At 37.6% G+C, this 16,250-nt stretch overlaps 2 protein-coding genes across 2 annotated transcripts; one reads left to right on the forward strand and one right to left on the reverse strand.

The window, feature by feature from the left end:
• Positions 1-7,200, forward strand: LOC116308568 (vacuolar protein sorting-associated protein 37A). The gene is made up of 15 exons (XM_031719032.2): positions 1-213; positions 856-930; positions 1,336-1,417; positions 1,575-1,607; positions 1,732-1,841; positions 2,243-2,414; positions 2,882-2,952; positions 3,395-3,467; positions 3,934-3,991; positions 4,291-4,349; positions 4,667-4,735; positions 5,331-5,399; positions 5,601-5,625; positions 5,727-5,776; positions 6,209-7,200. Exons 1-15 carry the CDS (start codon positions 89-91, stop codon positions 6,266-6,268), a joined length of 1,131 nt encoding a protein of 376 aa, XP_031574892.1. The 5' UTR covers positions 1-88; the 3' UTR covers positions 6,269-7,200.
• Positions 7,194-16,167, reverse strand: LOC116308567 (uncharacterized). Its single transcript, XM_031719030.2, has 5 exons — positions 15,072-16,167; positions 12,469-12,692; positions 11,426-11,844; positions 10,435-10,560; positions 7,194-10,119 (listed from the first exon to the last, which is right to left on the reverse strand). Exons 1-5 carry the CDS (start codon positions 15,239-15,241, stop codon positions 8,053-8,055), a joined length of 3,006 nt encoding a protein of 1,001 aa, XP_031574890.2. The 5' UTR covers positions 15,242-16,167; the 3' UTR covers positions 7,194-8,052.
• Positions 16,168-16,250: the final 83 nt, after the last annotated feature.

The raw sequence follows: 16,250 nt of genomic DNA on the forward strand, positions 1-16,250 counted from the left end.
TTAGTCGTCAAGATGGAGGAAGTACAGTAAAATACTTAATCATTCTTGGATCTTTTCTCTTTGATTTACTCTCAAAATATTACCAAAAATGAGCTGGATGAACATATTTGGTGGTAGTTCTTCTAACGTAGCGAAACCTAATATTCCTGCAACGACAGCACTGCAACAACAAAGGTTAAAACAGATCGATACTTTAAAGTCCATCTTTCACAGGTAAAATCATACAAAATTAATTCCGTCATCTTTCAATACCTTTAGAATAAAAAAAAATTTCCTAAGAGTTTAATGAAACATTTCAGTATGAAATAAAGGCGTTGAGCTAACGTCTATACATGAATAATAACGGGATTATAGTGCGCGAGTGAGCTTCGCCTTTATATATAAATGTGTACATCAATTTATATTTTATCAAGACTTATTAGAAATTTTATGAGGATTATTTTGAAATAATAGTTCGACTTATTACATAAATTTAGTTCTATAAGTTTATAACATACTTCTTCGACATATAATTGCAAGTGTGTGTGTTGCCTTGCCTCATTTTCATTTCATCCTTTTCCCATTTCTAATTACACTTTTCATTCCCTTGAGTAGCTTTTCTTTACTTACCAGGAATGATTGCTAACACATTTAATATGGGTAACGATGAAACAAAGGACCTTATTATCAAGGAATGGGTCTTATATACTCACACAGAATCCATGTTTATTATGTTTATAAATTTATTCTCAAGCACTTGAAGCGAGGCTATGTGTGAAAGGATCTATTGTTCCATTCAACATGGCTGTTGCCTGAGTAATGCCCATGGGATGGAAAATGAACAAGTTTTGTATTCATTTTGTTGTTGTTTTGTAGTGTAACTGAAGTCCAGAGAGATGTGGAGTACAGAGTCACATTCAGTGTGGGCACCTCTACTATGTTTCTTAATGTGTATGTATCTTATAAAGAATAAGGTTAAAAATGGTTGTTATCTTATGGAACCCTATTTATAGGGGAGGGGTGGGATGGGTTGGGGTAACCAGGTATAGATCCCTTTCATGTGAAGTCAAAGCAGCTCAATTTTGAGGACAAAACAAAAGAATTTCAATATCCTGAAAATTGGAAACCTTGTTATGTCCTCCAAATTTAGCTGTGGTCCGACCTGCTGCAAGGGGTCTATTCACCACTTCTAGAAGTGAAATCCTGGATTTTGTGAATAGAGTTCTTTGTTGGTTCTCTCCCATTGTCTGATGGTTTTTCTCCAGGCACTCCGGTTTTCCTCCCTCTCCAAATCTCTCTCCACGGCATATGTATTTGTATGTTTTATTACTGATTACTTACTATCTTATCCTGCAGGAATCTACCTCCTCAATTCCCAAATGAAAAACCTATTGTTAAGGTATCACCTCCAGTACACCATCCTTGGGTCAGTGACCAGGTCAGTCCTATATATATAGCTAAAATACAATTGTAGTTACAGTTCATATGTCAAAACCCACAGATGAACCGTGCTCACTAACAGTTTAAGTGTTGCTACCCTGATAACTATATATTATATTTACTATTTATCAACTCACTGTCTTGCCTATCTTTAGATGGTAGTGACAGGATGTCCTGCATTAAATATGGTAAGTTGTTGAGCTTCTATCAAACTTCAATGCCATAAATATATGTTTACTGGAAGTACATATTTTTAACAGGTGACCAGCAGGAAAATCTTTCCTTCATGTTTATATATTTTTTTGTTGATAGTTCTATATGCACTCTAGTCTTGGGAAGGCAGTGCAAGATGTTGTGCGGGAGTTTTCAGAACACCCACCACAGCTTATTACTCAACCAACAACAGGATCACAACCTTCTATGTAAGTTTATTAAGAATAATTGAACTTCATACAACTTTTCCAGTGGACAACCTCCTTACCACAATATATAGGTCTGCATGATTGGCCATTGGCCTTGTCAGATAGGAAAACAATAAAACCCCTTTTCTCATGGGAATTGAATTCTTTCTCATGTAAAACAATAGACTTCTTTATCTTGAGTGTAATGTTTATTCATTTCATACCACATGTCATTCCCTAGAGTATCTTTTCTTTGTTTAATGGTTGCTCATGAGAAGACAAATGCATATGGATACAAATTAAAGTATCTTATTTTCAAGAGAATGACATGGTTTGAAATGGGAAACATTATGCCCAAGGCAATGGAGCCCTGCCATTATGTGAACATGGGAAACCTTTGTCATTTTCATTTTTGTATTTAGGCCATCATCAGGAATAGTTGGTGGTTATCAGCCCTCGTCTACATACAGTTTTTCTGGATATCAGCCCCAGGTTACACCATTTTCATCAACAGGGTATGGTGGAGTACCCAATACTAATCATATGTTTCCAATGACCTCAACTTCTGGGGTAACCCCTGTTAGTTCTACACAGGTAAAGATTCAAATTTTGATATCATTTATGTGTTTTGTTCAGCACCTCAATAAAAACCTTCAAATTTTCTAAGAACAACCTCTGGGCTGACCTAAGTCTGGGCATGGCTAACTCAGAGATCAAACCCTGAAACAACCTCTGGGCTGACCTAAGTCTGGGCATGGCTAACTTACAGATCAAACCCTGAAACAACCTCTGGGCTGATCAAAGTCAGGACATGGCTAACTCACAGATCAAAACCTGAAACCACCTCTGGGCTGATCAAAGTCAGGGCATGGCTAACTCACAGATCAAATTGTAATTTACCTTGTTCAATAAAGGTCACAATCCTTTGTTCCAAATGACTTTTTCACCTTCCATGTTTGTTTATATTGGATGTTTATTATGTTATAAATCTGCTATGGGTAAAATAATTTCAGTTTTTATCACACTTATGTGATTGACAAATGGTTTATGTTACGTTATAGAGAAATTCTCCTAATTCTGATGAGGTACCAACTTGTACTTCACAAGAGTTTCCAGAATTGAATGGATTAAGGTGAGAATGATCCCTATTTCCTCAGGAATTTTTCTTTCCTCTCCCTCTTTCTTTTTCCATCTTTCTTTCTTTCCCTCTTTCTCCTTTCCATATTCTGCCCCTTCCTTTCCTCGACCCTTCTATTCCCTCTTCTCCCTTCCCTCCACTTTTCCTCCAGAAAAAGAGGTCATGTGGGCAGAAATTATGAAAATATCCACTCTACATACCAGTGGCGGATCCAGGGGAGGGGTGCAGGGGGTGCGCACCCCTCCCTGGTTCAACTTTGTGGCCCTACTTCGAAGATAACCAATACAAAATAATGTTTTTTCCCTTTGGTTCTAAGGGGTGCACCCCTCCCTGGGTTAACTTTGTGCGCAGCACTCCTCCCTGAACAAATTCCTGGATCCGTCCCTGCATACAGTTGAGTCTTTTCTTAACATGTCTGAAACAATTCCTTTTTCAGTTTAATAGAATTGAAGGAACTAAATGACAATAAAGAATTACTAGAAGAGTTTGTTAAAAGTAAATTAGAACCAGTAAGTGACATTGCTTTTTTATCTTTAAGTGTTTAATTTTACCTTAGTTTTTTATGTGGAATGCGTTTTGACATATAGATTTGTCCTTGTGTAGCATCACATTCATTTGTTTCAGGATGAGTTTTCCATGGATAATGAATAATGGTTTTATTCTCATGAAAATAAAATCATGGGTGCTGCATAATGAAGATCCAATGGAATGTACAATAGACCTCCTCGGCTCTGGCATAGTGTTGTCCTATTTCAGACCAGGTGTCATTCCCTAGAGTATCATTTCTTTGTTTAACAGTTGCACTCAGCTGCACATGAGAAATCACATGAATTTGGATACAACTCCAACAAAAAATCTTATTCTCGAGGAAATGACACATTGTCTGAAATGGGACAACATTATGCCCGAGCCGAGGTGGTCTATACATCTTAAATTCATCATATTAAATCCTCATTTCTTTATCTTACCTACAAGGTAAAGAAACTTCAAGTAAAAAAAGAAGACATCACTAAAGAGAATGAACTAATTGCTAGTAAGTGTGGATTAAAATTCTGATTTGTGCTTCAGCATTGTGCTTCAGTCCAAGAGAATTGATAAAGAAGTGTTGCGAAGTCAACTTTAGCCTGCGCATTCTAACTTTTAACTCTAGCTAAGACATTTAATTCAGGCTGCATGCAGGCCAAGACATCTGCAGATTGGGAACATTTTTTCACAGTTGTCATAGACACATGAAAGATTGCATCGTAGTAGCGTTCAATTTGTTTCACAAAAATAGAGGTTAGAGTATAGCATAGTATAGAGTTGAATGTTCTTAATTTCTATTTCTTTTAGGAAATAACTTATCATTACAACCAAAATTTGAAGCTTTAAAACACAGCATTTTAACAAATGTAAGTAGAAAGGGAAAAGATGATGATGATAATGATGATGATGGTTGGTGATGATGCTGTTGCTAATAGTGGTGATCAAGATGATGAAAGTGGTGATGATGATGTTGGTGGTGATGATGATGTGGTGGTGATGATGATGGCGATGATGTGGTGTTGGTGATGATGCCATTGCTGATAGTATTGATGCTGCTGATAGTATTGATGCTGATGACGATGGTGGTGTTGATGAGGATGCAATGAATAATCAATTCAAATTAGTTTTGTAGAAATTGTGTTCTTGCAGATGGCTTAACTCTTTCTTGCTTAATCATATATAGCACGAGTTACAATCATCATTGACAACAGAATTTGCTCAAAGAAGTCAAAAACAAAAATACTTATCAGAGGTTTGTACTTGGAATTGTATGAAAAATAATTCAACCTTCACTTGTTCCACCCTTTTCTTAAAATAAGAACGAACACTAAATACTTATGTACAAGAATGGAAAGCTAGAAAGGTATTGATATACCAGACTTGGTAGAACTTTTCCCTCCATTCCTCCTCCTATGCCCAATGCAAGATTACTTACCCCACCGCCCCTTTTGTAGACCCTATTAATAAATTCATTTATTAAGAAATGAAATTTATTGTTTTCAATTTCATTCAAAAGAATAAATTTGACATAAAACACAGAAAATATACCCTGCCAGCAGAGGTTTTTTTCTGATCCTCCTTGGGCTGGCTGGCTGGTTGGGGAAAAAATATTTTTTCTCTCCGACTAGCCAGCCCACGGAGGGTCAGAAAAAAACCTCTGCTCGCAGGGTACAGAAAATAAGGCATGCCTGGCATAGCAGGATTTATTAGAAGTGTCTGTAGCTCTGGCTTTTAGGTATAAATGCACCATTAAGGTAAAGACACTTGCCTTGCATCGTTGACTGCCCCCTCCTCCCTTCAGTCCATTTTGGGTCACCATTGATAACCACACCCATCTTGCCTTCTAGATTTACTCGATTAGCAGTATTCACACCAACATGGAACTAGCTGCTGCAGAGGCAGATCAGGACTCGGAGGTACTTATCAACCTATATTTTTATCATTCAATTCATCTTTCTACCATGATATTCTAAGCACATTAGATCATATTTTTATATATTTTGTGCTATATAAATAATAAATTGTAATCATCATCATCACTATTACTACTATCACTGTCACTATCACTTTCACTATTTACATTTTTGAGTATTTACGTGTTGTACCTTGTTTCACAGGCAATTGCTGACAGTTTCCTGAATGGTAAGTGCATAATAGAATCACACGACTAACATTATTAGGGCCATGTTAGTATAAAACTAATATAGAGACTAATACAAATGCTTTAATCTACTTTTTTACAGGTGAAATCAAAACAGATGAATTTATTCAGACTTATATGGAAAAAAGAAAGGTACAGAATAGCACAATGCACAGAATAGACCTCTTTATCTTGGAAATAAGGTTTCTCCTTTTAGACCATATCATTCTCTTGGATAGGATTTTTTGTTCAACTTATATATTCATGTTCATGTCGGGGGTAAAAGTGGTAAAAGTGGTGACAACCCCCCCCCCCCCCCCCCAATATACACACACGCACATTAGATGGAAAAACATTATACTGTAGCTAAATTAAAAGAGGTCTGCTGGTGATAAATCGCAGTGAAGTTGATGCAAATTTGCACTACTAGATTTCAAGCATGTTTGGATTTGCAGCGATTTGGCTACAATCAGTTGCCATAAATTAGCAATATTGAAATCGCTGCTTAAGAAAACGGGCCTTCAGAGTTCCTTCTTGCAAGGCTAAAACTAATATCTAAACCTTCAATATCTAATTGTTTTTCAGCTTTGCCACTTGAGAAGAGCAAAGGAAGAAAAGATGAGATACCTACATACTCATTTTTAAAGAGGGAGAGGAAAAAATAATCTAGCTCTTTGGATCCCTTGCACTAAATAAGATTGTTCAGGGAAGACACCATTTGAGATCAGGATAATACACTTCGTTGGCATACCATCAATTTGGTAGAAAATTGAGCATAAAAGGTATAGCTGTCTTGAGCATTAAGAGGACTCACACCTGCTTAAACACTGTATGCTACTACTCATCCACGTTATGCAGAACAAGTGAATGGTGGACCCTTGCTCAATCAAGGCAGCAGCAATGAAGTTATTTTTTCTGGTGCTTTGGCTTCCCTTAATAGACCTTATTTGTCTTTGTGCAATGCTTTCCCATTACAGACAATGTGTCATTCCCTAGAGTATCATTTCTTTGTTTAATGACGGTTGCACATGAGAGGACATCAAATGAATATGAATACCACTTAAATAAAGAATATTTTTATCTAGGGAATGATACATAGTCTGAAGTGGAAAAACATTGCACCATGATGAATAAGGGCTATCAGTCTTACAGTAGTCCGGGTATTACATTTTGATCATTAGCAGAAGTCCATAACTATCTGGTTATGAACTCATGTCATTAGGATAAAAAGTACCAGTTATTCAAAACGAGCTATAACTGAATTATCTTCAATGTTTTTAATGATGTCCGCAAGGTCGATTAGCCAGGTCTCCTACAACCAACTTCATTTCAAACACAGAAATTAGAAAACCTAGGTTATTCAGCGGTGTTTTGCTGCCACGAGCAATAGAGATGACTACATTGCTTACTGAGGAATATCAATTTATTCTCAAATGCAAATGGTATATTTACAATTTCATCAAAGCATGTCAAATCACTAAGTGGCATAGTAAGGTTCAAAAAAGAGACCTTGGAAAACCATGACGAATGAATGTTTTATGTATAAGAATAAAATATAAATTTATACAACATTAAAATGTATTTGACTAATTTTTTTCAATATTTCCGAGCTTCAACAGGCAAGTTGCTCTTATAAATCACGTGATCGTGATACGTAATCTTGGGTGTTAAAAAACCATGTAAAAACCAGCATTCCGAGGTTGAGGAAAAACTGGGTTGAGTTAGTATTGCATTGCATTGCATTGTGAGACGGTTTTAAGGAAAAATTTCCAAGATGGCATATATTTCATCCGCTGAACAGTCCTGCAATGTACTGCTATGCCAACATTTAATACCAGTTTTTTCCCTCAACCTCTGAATGGGTAATACCCAACTCCTAGTCATCCAAGATGGCAGGTGACTGATCACATGATTTATAAGTGCATATATCGCCAATCCATGCAGGGAGGAGGGAAGGAAAATCTCCGTCCCACCTTCCTGATCTACCACAAAACAAAACTCAATACTATTCTTTCTTGGGATTGCGAACTCGTTCAAACTTTTCAAAAACGTTAAGAAATTTAAAACTCTTACACTCGATGCGTTTGCAAGTGTACGCAATCCCAAGAAAGGTCAGCCTAAAATTGGACTTTTGGCCTACCTTCATCAAGAGACCCCTAGTATCCTCTGAGAAATAATATTTACAAAAATCTGAATTTGTACAAAATAAGTCGGAGAGCATAAATGTTTTGAACGCATGAGAAAAGACATAGTAGATCCTGGAACAAATCGTATTGCTGTTGACCAACCAATGATCCTATCAAGCGCTCATGTAAAGAAGAGGGTCAAACTAATTACCAATTTTTTTCTGCATATGAAGTCAAAACTAAGGTTACTAATTAAGCTTTTTAACCACAAATTGCCAGGAAAGTCTTTCATTCTGTGATGATTTATAAATCTCTTGGTACGCTGCTAGGAGGATTTGCCTTGATTCGTTTCAGTTCCTCAAGCAGCTGTTCTTTTTTCTCGTTCAATCTGTGAATTTTACTTTCTCTAAGCTGTGAACTTCTCTCTGGAATGAATATATTCTCCTCGCCATCGTCTCCACTTAACGCCGCCATTTCCTTGACGCCGCCATCTTGGCTATAAAGTGAGTTTTCATTTGAAGGTGAATCAGACACTTCTAAGTCACTAAGCAATAGATCTTGAGTGGGTCTGTCTATATCATCTGTAGGATATATTGAAGATGTAGGGTCTTGGTTGCTTTGAATGGCTCTCTTAAGCCGTCCTGATGCAAGGGTTTTAAATATTGGAGAAATCTTGATGGCTTCATTTATAATTCTTTCATCGTTGTCATCAACTTCATCTTCATCCTCAATAATTCTCAGCTCTAAAAGCGCTCGTTTTTTTGGCGGGGGAGAAGACTCGGGTAGTCTAGAGAACCATTCCTTGCCCTCCGTTAACCCTTGTATTTCAGTTCCATCAGTCAATAGACTTTCAAAGGCTGATCGTTTTTGGTCAGAAGGGCCTCCGGTTCGCTTCCAACGTCTTCTGAAGACTGCCTTGTGCGAGCTTTCGTCCAGTTCCATGGTCCAAACATCATCAGAATCTGATTCAGTCACCTTGCAATCCCCAGCATGTTTCTTCCTTCTGATTTCAGTAGTTGCTAAAGGGTCTTTGATTATGTTAGACAGTCCCGGTGAAAGTCGTTGGGATCCCTCCCTATTCGTGCTCAATTCGCCGTCGATCTGATTGTGTTTTTTATCTGAAATACTATTTTCACTGGCACTAGCATTATTTGAACTATTTTTTTCTCGATTCATCATATTTTTTGCACAGTAGTTTTCTTCTTGATCCTCGGGTTTTTCAGGAGAGGTTTCATCAGGACCAACTAATTTCTTTCTTCGGTCGAACAATTTCACCCTGTCAAAGAGATTCACCAGAATACGAGGCTGCAACAACGTGGTTTTATCAAGAATTTTGGGAGACGTTTGACAAGGGTTTGCGAAGGAAGAAAGTAGACTTGCAGAATCTTCAGGCAAAGAAGATGGGTCATTGTCGACCGTTACCCGCATGGTGTCGGTTTTGTTTCCTATGTTACTATTTGACGTTATCATGGTAGCATTTGTTGATGTCATAGTGATAGTAGCATTTGCGTTAGATACTACATCAGTGTTGGTCTCCATGATCGAACTTGTATTTGTCTCAGCACAAAAAGATGATGTCATGTTAGTGCATATAGCATCACTTTCCTGCTCAGCGCTATTACTGTTGGTTTCCATGGTAGCATTCGGTGTTTCCTCCCCATCAATCTCAGTTTCCATGTTGATCTCTGGTGATAACATTCTCACGTCACTTTCCGTTTCCATGGTGATCTTGGGTGGTGCAGCCCCATCACTCGGAGTGTCCTTAGTGATCTTTGTTGCTGTCACCTTATCACTCTTGGTTGCCATGGTGATCTTTGGTGCGGTCTCCATGGTAATGTTTGGGGATTTCATCCTGGTTTCTGAAGAAATATTCCGTGAGGTTACGAAATCACTCATTGACTCGAAATTACTAGAAGTCCTGGGTATGTCATTTTTGGTTTCCATCGTGGTCTCCTCTACATCTTCGTTTTTCGTCACGATACCAACTGTCACCTCATTGACTCTACTGCTGTCCTTTCCGCCGTCAGTCGGCAATTCCCTGGCTTTGGGTGTGTTTGTGCCGTCCCTATTCAATCTCAGCTTCTCTAGTTTTGCTCGCGCTTCTAATATCTGATTTAATATTTTAAATTTCTTGATGTCATCGGTTTCTTGATTGAAATCTATTTGCCATGCATTAATCATTCTTAATAATCTTCTTATCATCATCTCTCGATCAATAACATCTTTTGGCTGCGCAGCTTCTTCTTGGCCAACATTTGTAACAGTTTTAGCCTCGTTCTGGTGTTTAGCCATGTAATATTTAGGTGACTCGGGCAATTGAGCATTTGGGCTTACTGCTTCACATTTATCCAAAGACTTCGTTGATTGGTCCTACGGTAAAACATTAAAATTAGCTGATCATTCCACGTCTACTCTATTCTATTCATTCATTTATTCATCCATCCATCCATTCTTCCCTTCCTCCCTCACTCCTATTCATCCTTCTTCCATTAATGACATTCATTCATCTGTTCTCTCGATCAAGTTTATTAACATTCTCTTCATTTCTCAGTGTGTTTGTTTAAAATTTCTTTTATTAAATCAGGTTTGACTGAGACGTAACTGTGACCGGATTCAGTAAAAGACTAAAGCTAAGACTCAGCTCAGTGCAAAAGAAAAAAATAAGCAAGTCTCGGCAATACCCACCTTGTCATTGTCTTCTATCTTCATATACTCCGCAGTCTTTTCTGACGGATCACTGGTCTTTTCTGTCTCAGCCAACGTATATTCTGTCTTTGGATCAATGGAGGAGTAGCGATTCTCCAAACACACCTTGAACACAAGAACCGATATGAATATCTTTGTGGTATATGCGACGTCACAAACGCCATGCTTAATAACGGTAAACAAGTGATTTGATCTCATTTTAAATGTTAATCAACACGATGTCTTTAAATTAACTTTTTTTTATAGAGGATAACACTTGACAGTAATTCAACTGCTAAACTCGTGGTTCTCTTTTAACATATCGTGGTCATCCGAGCCACGTGAAGGTCTAACCATTTGCAGATGTAATTACAAAGGCAGCACCTTCTCCTTGGTCCGGCCGAGGCTTGAACCACGACCTCCCGCACTCTTACAACTGAGCTAACCGGATGGCGGTGGCTATTGTCCTCTTATTTTCATGAGAAGAGACGGCAGGTTTCTATTTTTAGAAATGACGTCACATGACGTAAACAATAGATTTGGTTCTTGTTTTTAATGCCAATCAACATGGTGGCCATGTCTTTTATCCTATCATTTTCATGACATCAGGCACAGACGTCAGGCTCTTATTTTTAGTTTCTCTACTTTAATGCTGTCTTATTCCAAACTGACATATCAAGAACCTCGTGTTAGCAGTTAGCTATCATATCTTTAAGTACCTAGCATCCCGGGTATAAGACCAGTGGGCTTATACAATGGACTAGTTCGATGATATGGCGGCCGTTTTGCCAGGGGGAAAAACGAAACAAAAAATATTGTAACCGGAGGATGGGACTTATGACATGGGTTCTATGGTATGTTTTCCTTTCGCCTCTGAAAAATCTTTACAAGATAGCGCGGAGCTCCGCGAAACATCAAGCGGAGCGCAGAAATAGAGCGCGATAGTTGCAAATGATTCTTAAGTAATAAGATTATATATACTTTCAATTACCTTCGGTGATGATCTTGGATAAGTAATAGTATCACTGCAGGCCGACTCTTCGGCATAAACAGTGGGTAGTTTTGACTCCAATGGTAACAACGTTGCTCCTTGTAACTGCTCGCTCACAAACACAGGAGACGATGGTAAAGAATGAACAGAAACAATTTTGGGCAAATCATGATGATCATACGCAACCCCTCCCGGTCGCAATGGAGTACTACTGATTGATCCTTTCGAAGTCAGGGTAGTGCTTGTCTTGAAAGTGGGTGGAGGTGATAGGTCTGATGGAATGTTGTGAATCTCCGTTAGTGGGTATGTGCGGGATTCGGGATAACACGCGGGATGCTGGATATGCTGTGGTTCTGTCGGTATAGGAGGATGAAATGGTCGTTCCAGGTGTGTTGGTTGCGTGAATATTAGAGGAGCACCTGGTCCAAAATCAATTTAAAAAACAATGATTGGTAAGCAATCGTTCCAATAGGTTTGTAACTGTAACTGCTGTGGTTCTGTCGGTATAGGAGGATGAAATGGTCGTTCCGGGTGTGTTGGTTGCGTGAATATTAGAGGAGCACCTGGTCCAAAATCAATTTAAAAAACAATGATTGCTAAGCAATCGTTCCAATAGGTTTGTAACTGTAACTGCTGTGGTTCTGTCGGTATAGGAGGATGAAATGGTCGTTCCGGGTGTGTTGGTTGCGTGAATATTAGAGGAGCACCTGGTCCAAAATCAATTTAAAAAACAATGATTGCTAAGCAATCGTTCCAATAGGTTTGTAACTGTTAATTTATAACTGTACGAACCCTTAGTGTTATTCCTTGATATTTTTTTTAAAAATCCGATAACATTAAAATGTATGAGCAAGCACAAGACAGGCGAATATTTAAGACTTATGACGCTTCTCTTCTCTATTCTCTAAGTAAGCCGTCCCTAACGACACTTTAATCATCACGAACAACCCCCCTCCATTTATTAACTTTGTCTATATGCCCAATTATTGTATATTAACCTCCTGGAATATAATCCGTATATATTGTAAAATAATCCAAATTACCTCGAGGATGGATTGGAGGCTGGCTTCTCTCTTGATACTGTGGCTGTAGATAAGACCCTTGTGCTGGATAGAGCCCCTGTTTATGAGAGTGGGGTTGCATTACCATGGGCCAGGACGTCAAATAGAGCGGTGGCTGACCTTGTGCAGTATAGTATCGATCCATTTCTTGGGCGTTTATTAGCGAACATGTGTCACAACAGCATCTGGCAGGGTTGGTCGCTTCGCTGAATGAAACAATAACAGTTATAAGCCATAATACCCAGTTATTTTATTTATTATTATTATTTATTTATTAGCTTTTTAACTAGTACTTACCAAATACTGCTAATAAAAAACATAATAACATACATGAAATCAAGAGAAAATGAAGAGAAGGAATCTCTGGTATGATACAGTACGAGTTAAGTTAATCGTCAACTTTATCAACATCAAAATGTTGAAAAATTTTATCTGAAACTATCTAGTATTCTTAGAGCGATTCTCGACCAAGCTGGTCTACTGAGTCTGCAGAGGTATTTTAATTGGGCAAAACGGAAATTAAAACGCAGATGGGTTTGTTATGGGAAAGATAGGAATAAATATAAATGTCAAAACAGATCTTACAGCAGTTAAAAGTAATCCAAGAATCTGGCTTGCTTCCATTCTTGCTCTTCGATAAACCGCTTTTGCAAACGTTTAACGAGGTAGTCAATAATGCATCACACATCAGTGATAACGAATGCGTACTTTGAAACGCCGCCGCCTTCGTGAGCGCGCGCGGTTTTCTAATTTTACCGCGGTAGTCGACTGCGGGCGGCTCCGAGAAAGCGTATGAACCACACGGCTTACTGTGCATCTTTATGTTGACATTTACTAAGCAAGACTCCGCATTAGTTTCGGTCCCAGAACGGCTGAGGAGGAGACTAAGCGCAACCAATTAATTAACTGTTTTTTTGTATAAGAAAGTGAGGCTTCTTCTTAAAAAACGGAGTAGCCAATTCAAGGCACATTGGTAATCATAGAAAGCCAGCTCTGGCAAGACCATTTCTTGTTTCTCGCTACGGAATTTTGCCCCTTGGGTTATCGAGGATTTGGCAAGGCGTCCACGTAGTGTGACACCTCCGTGGTTAATGAGTCGAACGGATATCGGCAAGATCGCATAGTTGACGATACATCAATAATGTGATAAAATGACATAAGATTTCTTTTGTTCAACATGTCATAAAAGCTTTTAATTCTTTAACACCGTATCTAATCTTGTTCGGGTCTCTAATCGTTGGCTTGTTAACCCTGGGTTTAATAGGACACACAGACACACACACAGATCACAGGCTATCGACATCTTGTCTATACCTACGAAAATTATAGTTCTACTTCTATCATTGGACATTGGCCCAAATTTGAGTAGCTTTCTATCTTTTGGGCTGTGATTTCACCACGTTATTTTCATAACACTGTTTTCAAACAGATATCACCTGTCCCGCTGGGCTGAGGGCCATGCGAGCTTGCTTCGGTTTAACAAAATAAAGGCCATCATATCACAAAGACTACTTTCTACAGCCATGCTTTCAGTGGTAAACATTCTTGTCGATAGTCAAAACAACTGCATAATTTTCTGATCCACCAAAAATAATTCCATCAAATGGCAGACCTTATTTTATTGATTGTTATCACTGAGATGTTTAAATCACTAGCTTTCATATGCCTTTAATAAATACTTTGTATTTCTGTTCTTCAAGATGAGCTGTTATTATTTGATAAAAACAGTTGCTTCAAGTTTGATACGTTATCTAGAGTTCATGATCGTGTGGTTTGAAGATAAAAAGAAAAAACACTAGGAATTCTGTTTATTATAAATGGCCTATCGTGAGTAAACAATTTTTTAACAAAAGATAAAAAATCAAATATTATTTTAAGAAAAAACAGGTCATATAATATACTAATGGAATAATATTATAATAGAATCAATAAATAAAGACTTTATTAGGGTAAAGCCCAAGGATTACGGTTGTTTACGTTTTTAGGAATCTTTTTTATAATTTATTAGTTTGTAAAGAAAAAATGACAAAGAGTTCTCTATTTATAATTTAGAAATAATAGGACGATCTAAGCTTATATAAACACGCTGCTATGAAGGACACTATGGAGATCTTGTAAAGACATTGATAGGAAGAAAGAGCAAATAATGTCCAGGGATAAAACTTGCAGTAATCTTTTTTTTACTTTACGATCTATTTGTTACGCTTTAGCTTCAATTATAGGCTGTGCATTAGAAAAACTGCAAAATCTCAATGGACTCGAAGATTGCACTGAGTCAAAGGTAAGCTCGCCTTGGCTTCAGCTCAATATGAATCTAATAAGCCAAAGTGCTTGAATTAATTACGAAAACTGAAGTAGATTTGAGAGTAGGACGGCTTTATTAGACAATAAATTAGAAATCTCATAAGTATTTTTAAATTTAATGAGCTTTCGCAAACTTTGTTCTCCAGTTTTTGAAGATCATACTTCACAACAAAATTTATACTTCATCAACAACAAACATTACGGCGAAGCTTTGCCAAATTTGAAGTTCTCAAAATACAAAACCCTGAATGAAAAAGTTCATAATATACCAACAGACCTACCGGTTATTGTGTATTTGTGAAGGAAACCCCCGATAATCTGGATTATAATTCAAAGCCATCCTCGTCGACGTCCATGAGTCTTGTTGTAGGTGGTGGGAAGACCGTCGACGAATGGAAAGCTGCTCTTCGACTGCCTTTGTCCAGAGTTCCATTCTTTTCCTTTGCCACATTCCAGCGTTCAAGATAATTACCAAACGTTAACGATTAACTCAACGAATTTTTTCTATATCTAAAAGTGCGACCTTCTTTCAAAATAAACTAAACTATACTACCCAAAGCAAGTTCTCATTCAGCAAGTCCTAATCCTGCAAGCTCAGATGAAATACTACACCAAACTAAGCATCCCATAATTTATTCCCTTGCCATCACTCTAGCTAGTTTCAAATTCTCTCGATATTTACACCCAATTTTCACACCGATATCAAGGATATAAAATACTGCGTTTCCAATCCAATCTTTTGATAGTTTTCTTAATTACTCTGCGATATTTCTTAGTTGAAAAAACTTTAAATTTTAGCTTTTCATTCACGCATGGGAATTTTTTCAACGTGATTTAACTGTGACAACTAGTTAAAGAAGGTGTGAATATTTCTGCTAATTGCTTGATGTCAAAAAGACAGAAGCGATAAAAATTTTGTTGATAGAGCTGTAATGTATCGGAAATACCGCTACCTGCTTCTACGGTGGTCTAGTTTTTGTGGTTCAAAAATTTGCTTCAGTATTTTCAGGATTTTCTTTTCGCGCGCAAACTTTACTCTTGATTATTCATTGTTTATTGATTATTCCAGATTCGCACGAGAAAAGCATGCAAACGATTTTCACGGTAAAAGTGCAAGAAATCTTAATACATTAATTTCACACGTTTTGCTAATTAGTCCAAAATGGCCGCCATATCTTTTTTCACCGACGATATAACAAATCCCTACATCCTGCTTGAAGAAGTCTTTCTGCTAGCAAGGTAAACAGTCCCCTGCTACAAAATCCAAATTTTTAATCCTTTTGGCTTTTCTTTCTCGCTGTTTTCGGAATACATGAAAATAGCTCTTCCAGCTATCAAGGTTGGAAGATTCAAGATTTTGTTTTTTCAAGTTTGATTTCAAACTTATTAGACAAAATGAAACGGAACTTTTGAATCTCAAATCAGGTTTCGATTAAATCTCGATTTGCGATTCAGTGATT

This window comes from Actinia tenebrosa, unplaced genomic scaffold, assembly GCF_029948245.1.
Source record: "Actinia tenebrosa isolate PJP-AT-01 unplaced genomic scaffold, QUT_ActTen_1.0 PGA_scaffold0__85_contigs__length_37466705, whole genome shotgun sequence".
Classification (NCBI taxonomy): Eukaryota; Metazoa; Cnidaria; class Anthozoa; order Actiniaria; family Actiniidae; genus Actinia; species Actinia tenebrosa.

What these genes read in the sequence shown, in the direction of transcription:
- LOC116308567 (XM_031719030.2), bottom strand. Translation starts at nt 15,241, where the DNA reads ATGTGGCAAAGGAAAAGAATGGAACTCTGGACAAAGGCAGTCGAAGAG. An exon ending in TCACAAATACACAATAACCG is followed by an intron (nt 12,693 to 15,071) that starts GTAGGTCTGTTG and finishes TGTTTCATTCAG; the next exon opens with CGAAGCGACCAACCCTGCCA. An exon ending in GCCTCCAATCCATCCTCGAG is followed by an intron (nt 11,845 to 12,468) that starts GTAATTTGGATT and finishes ATTTTGGACCAG; the next exon opens with GTGCTCCTCTAATATTCACG.
- LOC116308568 (XM_031719032.2), top strand. Translation starts at nt 89, where the DNA reads ATGAGCTGGATGAACATATTTGGTGGTAGTTCTTCTAACGTAGCGAAA. An exon ending in TCTACTATGTTTCTTAATGT is followed by an intron (nt 931 to 1,335) that starts GTATGTATCTTA and finishes CTTATCCTGCAG; the next exon opens with GAATCTACCTCCTCAATTCC. An exon ending in CTTATATGGAAAAAAGAAAG is followed by an intron (nt 5,777 to 6,208) that starts GTACAGAATAGC and finishes ATTGTTTTTCAG; the next exon opens with CTTTGCCACTTGAGAAGAGC.